Raw genomic sequence first — 15,491 nt, 5'->3', positions numbered from 1 at the left:
TCGTAACGTGCTGAGCCTTGTTTCGTGGCGGTCCCTTGCCAGTGGGTCGTCACCAAGCTCTCTCCGAGTCTCCAGAGAGACTCACCTTAGCGACAACGTACCAAAGAGCTGTACGCCCGCAAGTTCTACCTGCCGTGGAGGTTTGACCGCGCGTGTGCGCTTTGTTTCTGGCGTCATAGGATTGCAGACTCAAGGATGCTGAAGCTGGAGGGCAGTGCAGACGTAGATGCCAGCCCCTTTAGTTTACAGATAGGACACTCGCGGGCCATCTGCAAGTTCTGCTGGGAGTAGACCCTGCTCCTCCTGACTCTCCATCCTGTTTTGTGACAGGTGTAACGTGGCTGAGTCACCCACTGAAATAAAGTACATGCCGTCTGTGTGACATGATCCTCGGATGCGAGTGGGTTTTTGCTGTTTTGTTTGTTTATTTTTGATTTGGTGCAGTATCAGGACGGGAAAATGAGAACTAACCTTTGAGTGCCTACTATACCCGGCATGTGCTAGGAACTCTTGTCCTTAATCTTATATAATCCTATCATATCTTGTAAGGTGAGTCCTTTTAAAAATAAGGACGACGAGTCAGTGAGAGTGAGTAACTTTAATGGCCGTTTGACCTTGAGGCCACCAGATTCCACCCCAGGTATATTGGATTTCCGAAGGCTATTTTTTTCCCATGATAAGTGACATAAATTAGATGACTGTACTTTCTTAATGTCTAGTATTTGCACCCTTTGTTCCTGATGACAAAGTAGTCCAGATATAGTGATGGTTTTATGCAGAAGAATATTTTGATTGTTTTTGAGCTCTGCTACTTAAAAATGTAGAGGTGTCAAACTTCATCTGTTACATTGATTCTTAATATGGCAAAAGTTGTGAGAAAAATTTCACTTAAAAATATTAATCTGTAATATCTCATGTTTGGGACAGTATAGATTTCTTTCGGGCCCCTAAGTGAAATGTCTGGATTTTTTATATCTCATTTTAATCTTGAAAATTGTGTAATCAATTAAATTCCAGTTCTTCAGGTGGCAGTGAAAAGAAGTACTTCTTTTCCTCCTACTTGTTGATCCAATGAGTAGCGTGCTGTAAGAACTGCCCTGGAAAGTACCTCAGATTGAGATTGTCTGCTGCTTTTTAAATTCCAGGGATTATCAGCGGTTAAATAGGTCTAAGGCATAAGTGGAAGGAAAGGAGAGTGGGAGGCAAAAAAGAAGGCATGGCATGTCATGAGAAAATATAGAATCCTTCTGACAGTTGTTTTATTCAGACCCTTCTGAACAGAGGATAGCTAAAAGGCCCTGGAAGCTGGAGGTAATCCGGTAGTCAATAGTTAAGAAGAATGAACAGCTAATTTCTGATTATTTGTTCCAGTCACAGTTTTCCTCCTCATTAACACAATGTGTGTCAAAATTGACAGACATATTTTATATCCTAAAACTTGAATGGCCCACCAATATCTGTCTAAATTACTTATTACTCTTGTCAAACATATCCTAAAGAACGCTGTGTCTGAAAACAGCCCTGCCTCTAGAGCTAGGAGCGGCTGAGCTGAGTTAGTGGTAAATTCTTATTGGTGCCAGAATATTCTTTTGCTCCTGGTTCTTCCATATCCTTTCCACATAACTGAAGTCCATACAAACTTTAATGTGCTAGTAGGAACATTTAAAAGTTGTAAACAGTTTTCCCAAATTTTGGAGGAAAAGCACAGTGTCTTAGCATGTTTGCGGATGATATCTTTCTTCTTAGGGCTTAATAATATGAACAGTTTTGTGTCGATAATACAGTTGATCTTATTACACCTTTCTCTGAACTTTTCCTTAGGGAACATATCTGCATAAATATGCTTAATACATGTTTCTGTTATGGATATGGACTTAAAGGGAAGAAAGATCAATTCAGAAAGTGTTTGAAAAGAATCGAGGTGGGAGGCTTACAGTGCCAGACATTAAAACGTCACAATACGATAATAATTAAATCAGTGCTCCAGATGCAAGTTGAGATAGATGATGGAATGGAAGTTACATAAACGGCCAAGCATGTAAGACTATTTTGTATTTAAAAGGTAGCATTTCAATTCTGGAAAAACAACTGCTTATTCAGTAAATAGTCCTGGGATGCCTGGAGGAACATAATATTGGAGCCTTAGGATTGAAGAGTTAAATGTAGAAAAATTAAGCTATACAATACCAGCAGAAAATGCGTGACTTTTGTAAAATCTTGAGTTGGAAAAAGAAAAACTGAATTGGGAAAAACTATAAAAGAAAAGATTGGCAGATCAAACTCTTAAAGAATTAAAAACTGTGATTTTTAAACACCATAAAATAAGAAGGCAAATGACAAACTGGGGAAAATATTTGCATAATGCATATATGATAATGCATAATGCATAAATGATAAGCAAAGGTCCTGTAAAAATAAAGATTAATATCTCCATTGAAATTGAGCATTGGATATACATAAGCAATTTACAGAAGAAGAAATACAAATATAATATGAATCAAAGAAACCCAGCTGAAAATAACGAGGTTTTTCTTCTCCAATTTGCAAAGGTTGAAAAGAATTTTTGAGAAGAGCATGGGGAAATGAATTACTGGAACACTGGTAGGGGGAGTACAAATTTGTGTAACCTTTTAGAGGAGAAATTTAGCACTGTGTATCAAAAGCTTTAAGGGGCCAGCCCAGTGGCATAGTGGTTATGTTTGCACGCCCTGCTTTGGCAGCCCGGAGTTCATGGGTTCGGTTCCTGGGTGCTGACCTACACACTGCTCATCGAGTCATGCTGTGGTGGCATCCCACATACAAAATAGAGGAAGATGGGCACAGATCTTAGCTCAGTGACAATCTTCCTCACGAAAAAGAAAAAAAGCCTTAACTGTGTATTCTCTTTAAGGTAATAGTTACACTTTATATATTCATAGATAGCCACACAGGCCACCTATGTCATGTAGAAGACATTTATCCTTTTTAGATGCCCAGAATTTGAACCTTCTTCCTCTATTTGTAGTATCCTCCACTGAGTGAGCCTTGTTGGAGTATCTATTTTAGTTGTCTGACTAGCTCCTCTCTACCCCTATAGGATGTAGCCAGGGATTTTGTTCCCTATTGTATCCTCAGTCTCCAGAACTGGGTATTCCTCATAGTGGATGCCCAATAAAAAGAACCTGGTGCCAGGGACTCACTTTTCCAGGCTCCCTTGCAGCTAGGTTGTGGGTGGGTGGCTTCAACTCAGTTAGTTAGATAAATCTGTGCTACATCTGGACTCAGGAGTAAAGATGTAAAAATCAGGACCTGAAGAGGATTTTTACCCAGTGATAGAATTTGAAGGAAGATCAAGGTCCCTGGCAGAAGAGGTGGTGCTACCAGCTAGAGTGTGATGCTCGCCAGACCTGTTCTGTGCTGGGTTTCAGGCTTTGCTCCTCCATGCACAGATCTGGCTGGTTCTCCAGCCTCCTTGATGATTCTGTGAGCCACTTCATATTCATTTCTTACAATTTTATTTTCTTAATTTTTAAAGTTGAAATGTATCTACAAAAGAACGTATAAAATAAGTATCATTTAGAGGTAAACATCTGCTTACCTTCCAGGTTAAGAAATAACTAGAACGAGTACCTCAGAAGCTTCCTGTTTATCTTCACTGATCACATTGGTCCTCACACCCCACAGGAGGCCACTCTCCTTATTTCTGGTTAATCAGTCTTTTCTCTATAGGTTTACCACTCGTGTATGTATATCGAAAGAATGTTATTTGCTTTTGGAGTCACAGCATATGTTTTCTTTTGTGACCTAATACTTTCAGTCAACATTATGCTTTTAGACTCAGACCTTACTTGTATCAGCTGGTGTGCGCTTGCGTGGCTGTGCCTCTTTTCATGTGGTGTTCATTCTGGTTGGTCAGTGCTTGTGCTCCCCACTTATTAAATATTTTGAAATCATTCCTGGATTCATTCATTTGACGTGTGTCCTGTATAATATTCTACTGTGTGAATTTACTGCAGTTTATTTCTCTGTTCCACTATTGATGAAGATTTGAATGTTTCTGATGTTTTGCTGTTATAGGCAGTGCTACATTGAGCATTCTTACAACATGTCTCCTATTGTACGTGCACAAGGGCGTGCACATCCTCTGGGGCATACACCAAAGGATGGAATGCTTGGTCACCTAGTACACGCATCTCCAGCCTTACCTGGAAACATCACTTTCCTAAATATTTGTATCAATTTACCCTCCCACTAGCCTCCTCCTTGCTCCACATCCTTGACAACATTTGGTGCTGTCTGGCCTTATATTTTTTGCCAACCCAGTGAGTGTAACATATTTCTCTGTGGTTTTTGTTTGCATTTCCCTGATTACTAATAAAGTTGAGTGTCTTATTGTAACTTATGAAGTAGTATTTGTGTTTTCGGTAAAAATGCTGGTTCATGTCTTTTGCTCCCTTGTCTATTGGGTTATTTGTCTTTCCTTACTGATTTGTAGGAATTCTTTAAATATATAGTTATATGAGTTGAATATGTCTTCTCAGTTTGTAGCTCATCTTTTTTTTTTTTTTTTTTTGAGGAAGATTAGCCCTGAGCTAACATCTGCTGCCAATCCTCCTCTTTTTGCTGAGGAAGACTGGCCCAGAGCTAACATCTGTGCCCATCTTCTTCTACTTCGTATGTGGGATGCCTACCACAGCATGGCTTGCCAAGCAGTGCCATGTCCACACCTGGGATCCGAACTGGCTAACCTGGGCCGCCGAAGCGGAACGTGCACTTAACCACTGCACCACCCGGCCTGCCCCTGTAGCTCATCTTTGTTCTTTCTTATGATTGTCTTTTGTTCAACAGAAGTTCTTAGTTTTAATGTAATTTCAATCTTCCTGAATGCTTTGTGCTTTCTGCATCTTATTTAGGAAATCTTTCCCAATGTGGAGATCACAAAGTCTCCTATATTGTCTTCTAAACAGTTTTGCCTTCCGTGTTAATTTCTTTTTAATCTGAATGTTTTATTTGGTTGGTTTAAGGTAGGGATCTGATTTCATTATGTTTTCCACGTGGATGACCACTTGTCCACGTGTCCTATGTTGAGTAGCGTCCCCTTTCCCAGCTAGTATGCAGACTTGGTCTGTCGTACATCAAGTTTTCATGCTTGTGTGATCTGTTTCTAGGTTCTTTATTCTGTTCACTTGGTCTGTTTGTTTGTTCTTGTGCCAGAACCACATTATCTGCTTTAGAATACCTTTATTAGCGTCTAAATGTTGAGTTATAAAAGTCCCAGCTCCACTCTGTCGTGTTCTTGTTCTTCAGGGATATTTTGGTGATTTAGGGCCCTTTGTTCTTTTGTATAAATTTTCTTCACTGTTTTTTATTTTGGTAAAATATATAAAACATAAAATTTGCTATTTAAACTATAGTTTAGCATACAATTCATTGACATTAATTCAGTTCACAATGTTTTATGATGTTACCACCATCTAGTTCCAAAACTCTTCATTACTTCAAATAGAAACTCTGTATCCATTATGCGATCACTCCCCCGCCCTCTTCCTCCAGTCCCTGGTAACTTCTAATCTGTAAAGTCACTTAGGCCTGGTACCTACTTTGTGGAGAGGTTTTAAATCTCTGATTCAGTCCATTTAAAGCTATAGGATTGTTCACATTTTCTGTTTTTTCTTGAATCAGGCTTGATAAAGTTCCCTCACCCCCACCTCCACCCCCCAGAGTCTATCCATTTCATTTAGGTTTTAAAATTTGTTGGCATGCACTTAAGTTGTTCATAACACTCTTGGTTTAATCTCTGCAGTACCCACAGCTACGTCCCCTTTTTCATTCCTACAATTGCTTAATGGTCCTTCCTTCCCCCACCAGATTGAATAATCTTCCTGGAGGTCTATCAGCCTTCTGAAACACCAGCTTTTGCTTTGCTTAATCCTCTGTTTGTTTGTTTTTTTAAATTTCATCAATATCTGCTTTTTATTCTATCCTACTTTCTATGGGTTTATTATGCTGTTATTTCTTGAACTTCTAAAGTTGGATGTTCAACTCATTCTTTCTGAGACTTTTTAATTCCTCAATGTAGATATGTAAGGCTATAAATTCTCTTCTAAAGTATCTCTTTGGCTGTATTCCTAAAGTTTTGATAAGCAGTATTTTGTCATTTTACAGTTCTAATATTTTCTACTTTCCATTGTTATTTCTTATTTGACCCATAAGTTGTTTAGGAAGATATTTTAAATTTCTAAACATATGGCATTTTTATAGTGAACTTTCTGTTATTAATTTCTAACTTGTGTTGTGCTTAGAGAATGTGGTCTATATCCATCTGATATCAGTCCTTTGGAATATGTCAAAGTGTGCTTTAAAGACTAGTGTGTGATCAATGTTCAGAAATATACCATTTGTTCTTATAAAGAATACATGTTCTAATTGTTGGGTGAAGTGTTTTATGTATGTCCATTTTGTCAACCTTGCTAGTTGTACTTTTGAATCTCCTATATCCTTAATGATTATTTTATGTCCTGTTCTATCAGTTACTGTAACAGGTATTAAAAACCCCTACTCTGACTGTAGATTTGTTAGCTTTTCCCTGTGGTCCTGTCAGTTTTTACTTTATATGCTTGTTTAGGCTAACTTTTGGGTGTATATGAATTTAGAATTGTTATATCTTTTGGTTGATCTAACATTTTGTTAATTAGTAATGATCCTCTTTATCAACAGTAGTAATGTTATTTGCCTTAAAATTTATTTTGCAAATATTAATGCAGCTATACCAGCACGGTGTATCTTTTTCTCCCTTCTGATGGAAACTTTGTATATCTTTATATTTTATTTTATTTTATTTTTTATTTTTTTTAAGATTGGCACCTGAGCTAACATCTGTTGCCAGTCTTCTTTCTTTCTTTTTTTGCTTCTTCTTCTCCCCGGAGCTCCCCCAGTACATAGTTGTATATTTTAGTTGTAGGTCCTTCTGGCTCTGCTATGTGGGATGCCGCCTCAGCATGGCCTGATGAGCGATGCTATGTCCGCACCTGGGATCTGAACCAGAGAAACCCTGGGCCGCCTAAGTGGAGCATACGAACTTAACCACTCAGCCATGGGGATGGCCCCTGTATATCTTTATGTTTTAGATGTATGTCTTATAACATCAAAATAGCTGCATCTTATTTTTATGCAGTCTAGCACATATGTATTTTATCTGGAGAGTTCAGTCTATTTTCACTTAATGTATTTCTGACATAATTTTTTCATCAGATGTGCTTTATATGTGCCCCACTCTCTTTCTCCTCCCCCTCCTCCTCCTTCTTTAACTTTCTTATTATGAGGATTGTTCTCTTTCCATTTTTTTCTCTTTGCTTGTATAGAAGTATATGATTTATTTCTAGCCATCTTTTAGGTACTCTCTTTATTTAAATGCAAATACTTCACAAAGTTCAAGGTTAATAATCTTCCTTCTTCCCTTCAAGTTCAAGAACTTGAGAAAGTTAAGTCTGATCACCCATTTCCCTGGTTCTTTCCTGTTTCCCCCTCAAATTAGGCATCAAGAAAAGTTTAGCTGTTTTTTTATGTTTAAATTTACCCACACATTTACCAATATTTTATCATATTCCTTGTTGCATTTCAGATCATTTTTCTTTTGCCTAAAGTAGCACAGCTATTTGAATTTCTTTAAAGGAGGGTCTATTCTTGGCCAACTGTCTTAGTTTTTGTTTGTCTGAAAATTTCTTTATTTCACCTGGATTCTTAAAGTATATTTTCACTATGTATACAATTCTAGGTTGACAGTTACTTTATTAAACACATTGGTTAATATTACTTAATCTTGTATTGTTGCTAATGAGAATTCAGTCATTAGTTGCCATTCATTTGAAGATGATTTGTCTTTTCTCTGGCAGATTTTAAGAATATATCTTTTTCTTTGATGTTCTGTCATTTTGCTATGATGTCTCCAGGTATGGATTTCTATGTCTTTATCCTGCTTGGAGCTATTTAGGTCTTCTGAGATCTCAAGGATTGATAACTTTCAACAGTTTTGTACAACTCTTCACCTTTGTCTTTTCAAATATTGCCTCTTCCTTATTTTCTCTATTTTGTAATAATATGATGTCCTACTGTAATTCTGATTTGACTTAGTTCTTACATCTGTTTCTCCATGTCTCTTAACTTCTTTTTTGTATATTCTATCTCTCTGGGCCATATTTCTGGAGAAATCAGTTAACTGATTCCGTTTTTAGGGTGACCTTGAAACGAGCAGTTTTAGTGGGATGATGAGCTCAGAAGCCAGATTAATCTGGATTGATGAGGGAATGAGAGGTGAAGCCATGGGGGCCCTGCTGTAGTTAGCTCGGTGTGGGAGTTTTGTTGTGAAGCCAGCAGAGAGATAGGAGAAGGAGTCAGGGGAGAGTTTGTTTTGTTTTGTTTTGTTTTTTGAGGAAGATTAGCCCTGAGCTAACTACTGCCAATCCTCCTCTTTTTGCTGAGGAAGACTGGCTCTGAGCTAACATCTGTGCCCATCTACCTCTACTTTATATGAGGGATGCCTACCACAGCATGGCTTTTACCAAGCAGTGCCATGTCCGCACCTGGGATCCAAACCAGTGGACCCCGGGCCACTGAGAAGCTGAACGTGCGAACTTAATCGCTGCGCCACTGGGCCAACCCCGAGAGTTGTTTTTTTTAAAAAAAGATGAGTGATGTTCAGGCATATTTGGATATTGATAGGAATGATCTAGTAAAGAAGGAAAAGTTGATGATGTAGAAAAGGAGGGATAATTTAGGAGTGGAATCTCTTGAGAAAGTGGGAAGGAACGAGGTCCAAGTTTTTCACTTCTGTGCTACATTTGTGGTTTTGCACCGCCCCTTTTAAAGATTAGTGAAAGGGGCTTGTGTTTAACTCAGGCTGAGGCGAGCACACAGTCGGTTTAGCAGGTATTCACTTACCCACCCACTCGCTCACTCAATCAACAAATATTCCATTTGCCTTTTATGCGCTGTGCACTGTGCTCGGCTCTGGGAACAGAATTATAACAGGATAAACATGCTCTCATGAAGCTTATAGGTTAGTGGTGGTGGGCGGGTGGGGTACAGATAGAGGACTTTGAAGAGAGGTATGGGACTGTATGAGAGCATTTAATAGGGACTGTTATCCTTTACCCTCATTCTGGGAGGTTAGAGAAGCAACATTTAAACCAGTTCACAAAGAAGGAGTATTTGGCCAGGCACATTCCAGGAGAGCCTTCCAGGAGAGAAGAGCATCAGTGAAGGCCCTGTTGCAGCAAGGACCTTGCCAAGGTTTAGGAACTGAGAGAAGACTAGAGCATGAGCGAGAGGCAAGATGAACTGCAGAGGGATAGCGGGTGCCTATAGCACGCTCTATAGGAATTTTAGACTATTCTGAAAGCAGCAGGGCAGCATGGCGGGGACTTAGGCAGAATTGTGACAGATCCATTTTATTTATTATATCATTATATCATCCATAATATTTCTGTTGTAAACATGTACACACGAGGCTACTGGAGCCTGGTGCCGTTAAACTGTATAATTGTACAATTAACTCCTCTTCTTACAGGTATTCTTAATTTAGCCATCTCAGTCAAACACAAGTGGAAGTTTCCTCAAATTAATAAAATGGATTTCTGCTTTATGTGTGTGTGTGTGTGTGAGAGAGAGTACCTATTAGTCAAGGTACTGTTTAAATTTAACATAGCAATGAGAAAATTAGGTAAATCTACTTAGCCGTGAATACTTTGTACATCATACAGTCTTAGAAATTCTTAAACTGCTATCTTTTAAAAACGAGCTATTTTTTAATTATTTTATAGATTCTAACAGTTTATGATAGATTTATGTGAGGATTGTTTTTAACTCCTAAGTGTTTTAACTTAATATAAGTAAGATTATTATTCTATTCTTATTTCTCTTTTCATCATAAATGTCAGAATGTACTGTTCTGTTTATATCAACTTTAGAGATTATTCAGATTCAGAGTTGTCATTTTGACTAGTTAAATTTATCTTGATCCTTAGCTTCTGTATTTAATGCACGCCTAACACTATGCCCTGCGCATAGTAGGCACTCAAAAACTGTTCCATGAATCAAAGTCTCTGACACAGTCTCCTCATTATACCTTATAAAAATGTCCTTCCTAAATTCCTTCCCTTCACCCAAAACATACTGTCCTTTTTTGATATTCCTTTTCTTCCTGGCTTTATAGTCTTCAGTATTCTGCTCGGAGTGTTATTATTTTGCTCTCTTCCCTTCCTCAGAATCTGCTTCTAAGGTTTCATTGCCCTGAGTCTTTTTCTTGAGACTCATGTACTTGCTATTTTGAATTCTAAACCTTTATCGTCTGCCCATCGTCTCTTAAAAAATGTCTTACTCTCCTTCTCTTTTGACCTATCGTTATATTGAAAAAACCGTGTATGAGCTTCTTTATGATTTTGTGGTTTGCAGTGTTTTAATTTCAGTTTTCCCATCCTGAGGAACTATTTAATTGTTACTATGTATGGATAAACATAATTTTATGTATTCTGTGTTTTTAGTCTATTGAAGACAATGAAGTATATTTGCCTAATGATGAAATTTGGACCTATGATATTGATAGTGGGTTGTGGTAAGTATTTTAAATTGCAGAATGTCCAATCTTAATGTCTGTTGTAAATGTTCTCTTAGATGACAGGGAACGTCAGACCCACTGAGAACACACTGCAGCATTCCCTGTCTTTCTTCTTTTCCTTCAATGCTTTCTTCTCTCTGGCTCTTTCTTTCCCCTGCTCCCTTCCTCTCCCCACTCTGTCCTTTACCATTCCTCTCAAGACTAAGGCTGTCTCTGAAGACTTTGCTCTGTTGTATTAATTCATTCCCAATTCTGGTGACACGTGGAGATTTTATAATTTTTTTCCCAGTAGGTTGAAAAATCTACCGTGGATCTTCGTAGAGTTTTTGCAGTATTGACTACATTTACATTTTAATTGTAACTGCCAGTGACAGTTTTCATTGAGAAAGTAGCCATGGAGTTCAAAGGGAATTTTAATTTGCCTTTCTGGAAAGTGATGGGATTCCATGTTATTCTTGCTGCAGGACAATGCACCTCATGGAAGGAGAGCTCCCCACCTCCATGTCAGGAAGTTGTGGAGCTTGCGTTCATGGAAAGCTGTACATTTTTGGAGGATATGATGACAAAGGATACAGCAATCGAGTAATATTTTCTTTCAATTCAGGAGTGCAGCAAAATGTAATATTCAATGTATCACTTCATCTCGTGAGTTTATAAATATTTTAAAAAGAAGATATATGTCACGAGTCTTATGTTTATGATCATACGGTCTTAAAGAGAGTGAAAACGGAGCAGTCCTGCTCTTCTCTTCCCCCACATCCTTCTGCTTCAGAATTAACTGCATCCTTAGTTAACTGTGTATTTAGTTAATATCCACAGGGCAAGAGAATGATGGGAAATGATCTATTTCAGTATGTTTTATATATCATTTTTGCTTCTAAAACATAGTCTCATTTTCATTAACTCTACAATTAAAATTTTTAAAAAGAAAAAAGTAATATTTTTGGATCATATATCCCTCAGATATGGACTTACTTTTCAAATGCCCTGTCTGCTAATGGTGTTCTCCTCTTTTAAAAGCTTTATTTTGTTAATTTGCGAACAAGAGATGGAACCTATGTTTGGAAAAAAATCACCAGCTTTGAAGGACAACCACCCACACCACGTGATAAACTTTCTTGCTGGGTATACAAAGACAGGTAATGCATCGAACTCGTCTCAGGAACTGCCCTTACTGAGGATGAGAGCTTGTGGCCAAAATAGAGAAAACTTGAAAGTCTGAATTTTGTCAAGATAGAATTACAAACTTGTTTTGACGTTGATGGTAACGGCAGTTCTGAATCTGGATGAAGGCCGTGTCATAAAAATAAACATTGTGGAAGCAACAATCTGGTTTTTAACATTAATTTACCTGATGATATTTTCTGAACAATTAATACCTTCACATGGTTCAAAAATAGAAACTGTAGTAAAAGTATGAAGGGAAGGTCTGGCTCCCACTCCCTGTCCCCACCCTCCCTGTCCCACCCCCTGCACAAGTGGCTACTGCTTTAGGATCTTCTGTGTTCTCACAGCAGTGGTTCCCAACTGGTCTGCCACTGGAGTCCCCTGGGGATCCTTTAATCCATCCAAAGCCAGGTGACACCCCAGCCTCAGAAAATTACAGTCTCAGGTGAATGAGTTCTTGAAGCTCCCCAGATGATCCCAAGATGCAGACAAGTTTGGGAACCGCTGCCATCTGTTACTTTATGCAAAGAGAAGCAGATGTGTATGTGCGTGCAGGTGGTGTTAGGGGTGTGGTCCCCTGTTCACCCTCCTCCGTGTACAGGTACCAGCGCACCCTGCACTCTGTTCTGCACCCTGCTGCTTCTCTCAGTTAACAGTATCGCAGAGAGATCCTTCATCTTTCTGTATCCCTAGTTACAAAGCTTGTTCTTGTGTTTTTACAGCTCATACTGTTCTCCTCTGTGGATATACCGTGGTTTACGTAGCCTTTCCCCTGCAGAGGAAACCGCACTTAGATTGTTTCAATTCCTTTGCCATTACAAACTATGCTTTAACGCATATCTATGTATATATATGATTGCAGATCTGTCTGTTGGATAAAATTCCAGAATTGGATTATTGGGTCAGAGGGTAATGCATTTATGATTTTGATAAATATTTAGTTTACTGGGGCTGCTGTAACAAAAGTACCATAAGCTGAGTGGCTTAAACAACAGAAATGGATTGTCTCGCAGTTCTGGAGGTGGAAGTCTGGGGCAAGATGTCAGCAGGAGTGATTCCTTCTCCAAGCTTTGAGGATGAGTCTATTCCGTGCCTCTCCCCTAGCTTCTGGGGAATGGCTGGCAATCTTTGGCGTTCCTTGGTATCTTGAAGCATCACCCCAATGTCTGCCTTCATCTTCACCTAGCACCCCACCTGTATGTGCCTGTCTGTCTCCAGATTTCTCCTTTTCCTAAGGACACCAGTCACATTGGATTGGCCTACTCTAATGACCTCATTTTAAGTTGGTTGCCTCTGTAAAGACCCTGTCTCCAAATAAGGTCACATTCTGAGGTACTGCGGATTAGGACTTCCATATATGAATTTGGGAAGGGACACAATTCAACCCATAATAATAAGTTTTGCCAACTTTTTCTCTACAGAAGTTGTGCTGTTTTGCATTCCCAGCAATGGAGTGCTTATTTCTCCACAGCCTTGCCAAGACTTTGCTGGCAAACTTAGATTTATTTTTGCCAAACTGATGGCAAAATCTTAAAGTCTTACTTTAATTTCTATCATTTTTAAAAAATTTATGTGAGTTTGAATGTATTTTGCTGTGTTTAAGGGCAATTTGTATTTATTTTTCTCTGAACTGTTCACATCCTTTACTAATTATTTTCTGTTTGATTATTGGCATTTATACTCACGATTTTTGGGAGTTAGTTATGTGTTAAGGGGATTACTGTTTCACTGTGATGTGATATGAAAATATTTTTCCCAGTTTGTCATTTGTCTTTTGACTTTGCTTAGAGTGTTTTCTGCCTGCATTAAACAGCTTTTAAAAGTTATTTAGGTAAATTTATCAATAATTTATTTTGTGACTTCTTGATTTTGAGTTTTGATTGCAAAGTCTTTTTCTACTCCAAGATTATAAACTAATTGTCTCATATTTTCCTCTAGTGCTTTTGGCATTTCATTTTTTAGTTTTAAATCATTGATTCATTTGGGACGTATCCTGCAAATGGTATGAGATGTGGATCCAGGTTCGTCTTTTTCTGGATAGCTACCTGTCTCTAAGTCAGTCATTTGAGTTGCCACTTTTCCATGTATTTACTACATTTTCATTGGTATTTGGATCTATTTCTGGCTTTTCGATTCTATTCCATTGATCTTCTGTCTGTTCATGTACAAATACTTCACTGTTTCACATACTGAAGTTTTGTAGAACATTCTTATAGGACTAGCACAAATCATAAGTGTATAACTTAAATAATTATCACAGACTGAGCTCGCTTATGTAACCACCACCCAAGTAAAGAAATAGAACATCATCACCCCTCTAGAAACCCTCATTATGTCCACTCCTAGTCTCTATGCCCAGCCTCCTTCCTAAAGGACCCTTATCCTGACTTCTAGCACCCAAAATTAGTTCTTCAGAATCCTATAGAATTTATTCTGTTGTGTTTGGCTTCTTTTACTCAAATTATATTTTTTAGAGTCATCTGTATTGTGTGTACCTATAGTTTGTTTTCTGTATGTTATTGTATTAAATGAAATACTGTAATATATTTATTCTACTATTGACAGACATTTGGGTCATTTCCACTTTCTGACTCTTGGAATAATACAGCTATGAACAATAGTTTATGTATTTTGACACAGATGGATAAACATTTCTGTTGGGTATATATCTTTTCATTCTCTCAATGGTATAATCTGATGAACCAAAGATTTTAATTTTAATTTTATTATTATTTTTTAAAGATTTTATTTTTCCTCTTTCTCCCCAAAGCCCCCCGGTACATAGTTGTATATTTTTAGTTGTGGGTCCTTCTAGTTGTGGCATGTGGGATGCCGTCTCAGCATGGCCTGATGAGCAGTGCCATGTCCACACCCAGGATCTGAACCAGCGAAACCCTGGGCCGCAGAAGCAGAGCGTGCAAACTTAACCACTTGGCCACGGGGCCGGCCCCCAGATCTTAATTTTAATATAGTCTGATTTGCCAATCTTTTCCTTATGGTTAGTGCTTTTGTGTCCTAGAAACTTTTCATTCCCCAAGGTCATGAAGATATTCCTCTGAGTTATCTTTTAAAAGCTGTGTTGTTTTCCCTTTGGCGTTCAGATCCACAAGCTGCCCGGAGGTGATTTGTGTGTGGTTTGAGTTAGGGGTCAGGTTTCCTTTGGATACCGGTTGATCCAGCAGCAGTGATTGACAAGATCATACTTTCTCCATTGCTCTGCCACTTTTCCGTAAACTAAGTGTCCGTAAATGGATGGGTCTGTTTCTGAAGTCTCTTCTCTATTCTGTTGAACAATTTGTGTGTCCTTGTACCAGTACCATGTTGTCTTAAGTTCTGTACTTTTTTTTTTTTTTACATGAAGACTGTCATCCATATTTATTTATATTTGGGTAGAAACAGTGTCTTAATGCATTGTATTGATGTTTTCTATGAAAGCAGCTATAAATCATTATAACTCAATACTATAATTGATATTTATTTTAGCATATCTCCCAAGTATAGGTGAAAAAAAGTCCAAATATTTGTATAATTAAGAAAATGATGCCTATTTGTTAATGTAGGAGATTATAAACACAATTGCTTTATGATCTAAGTTACTTGTCTTTCTACCTTTATTTTCTTTTCTGTGGTATTGAGGATGATTCAACAGTTGAGACAGAACATTGACATTGTGGAAAGATCCAAAGATCTTTGAGAGTCTCCAAATCTACAAAAAATACTCCACCATCTAATG

General features: G+C 38.1%; 1 protein-coding gene across 2 annotated transcripts in view; it reads left to right on the top strand.

The window, feature by feature from the left end:
- KLHDC1 (kelch domain containing 1) overlaps nucleotides 1-15,491 on the top strand; it is a 48,016-nt gene that overhangs the window by 654 nt on the left and 31,871 nt on the right. Inside the window, exons 2-5 of one of the 2 annotated variants that reach the window (XM_046654291.1) lie at nucleotides 331-400; nucleotides 10,518-10,588; nucleotides 11,056-11,236; nucleotides 11,612-11,730. In XM_046654291.1, coding sequence (XP_046510247.1) covers nucleotides 395-400; nucleotides 10,518-10,588; nucleotides 11,056-11,236; nucleotides 11,612-11,730 — 377 coding nt within the window. In that variant the 5' untranslated portion in view covers nucleotides 331-394. The remainder of the gene's footprint in view (nucleotides 1-330; nucleotides 401-10,517; nucleotides 10,589-11,055; nucleotides 11,237-11,611; nucleotides 11,731-15,491) is intronic. The other variant, XM_046654290.1, reaches the window with a different exon arrangement.

The sequence above is a fragment of the Equus quagga genome, chromosome 2 (assembly GCF_021613505.1).
Source record: "Equus quagga isolate Etosha38 chromosome 2, UCLA_HA_Equagga_1.0, whole genome shotgun sequence".
NCBI classification, from domain to species: Eukaryota; Metazoa; Chordata; class Mammalia; order Perissodactyla; family Equidae; genus Equus; species Equus quagga.
This window is presented reverse-complemented; position numbering and strand designations above follow the sequence as displayed.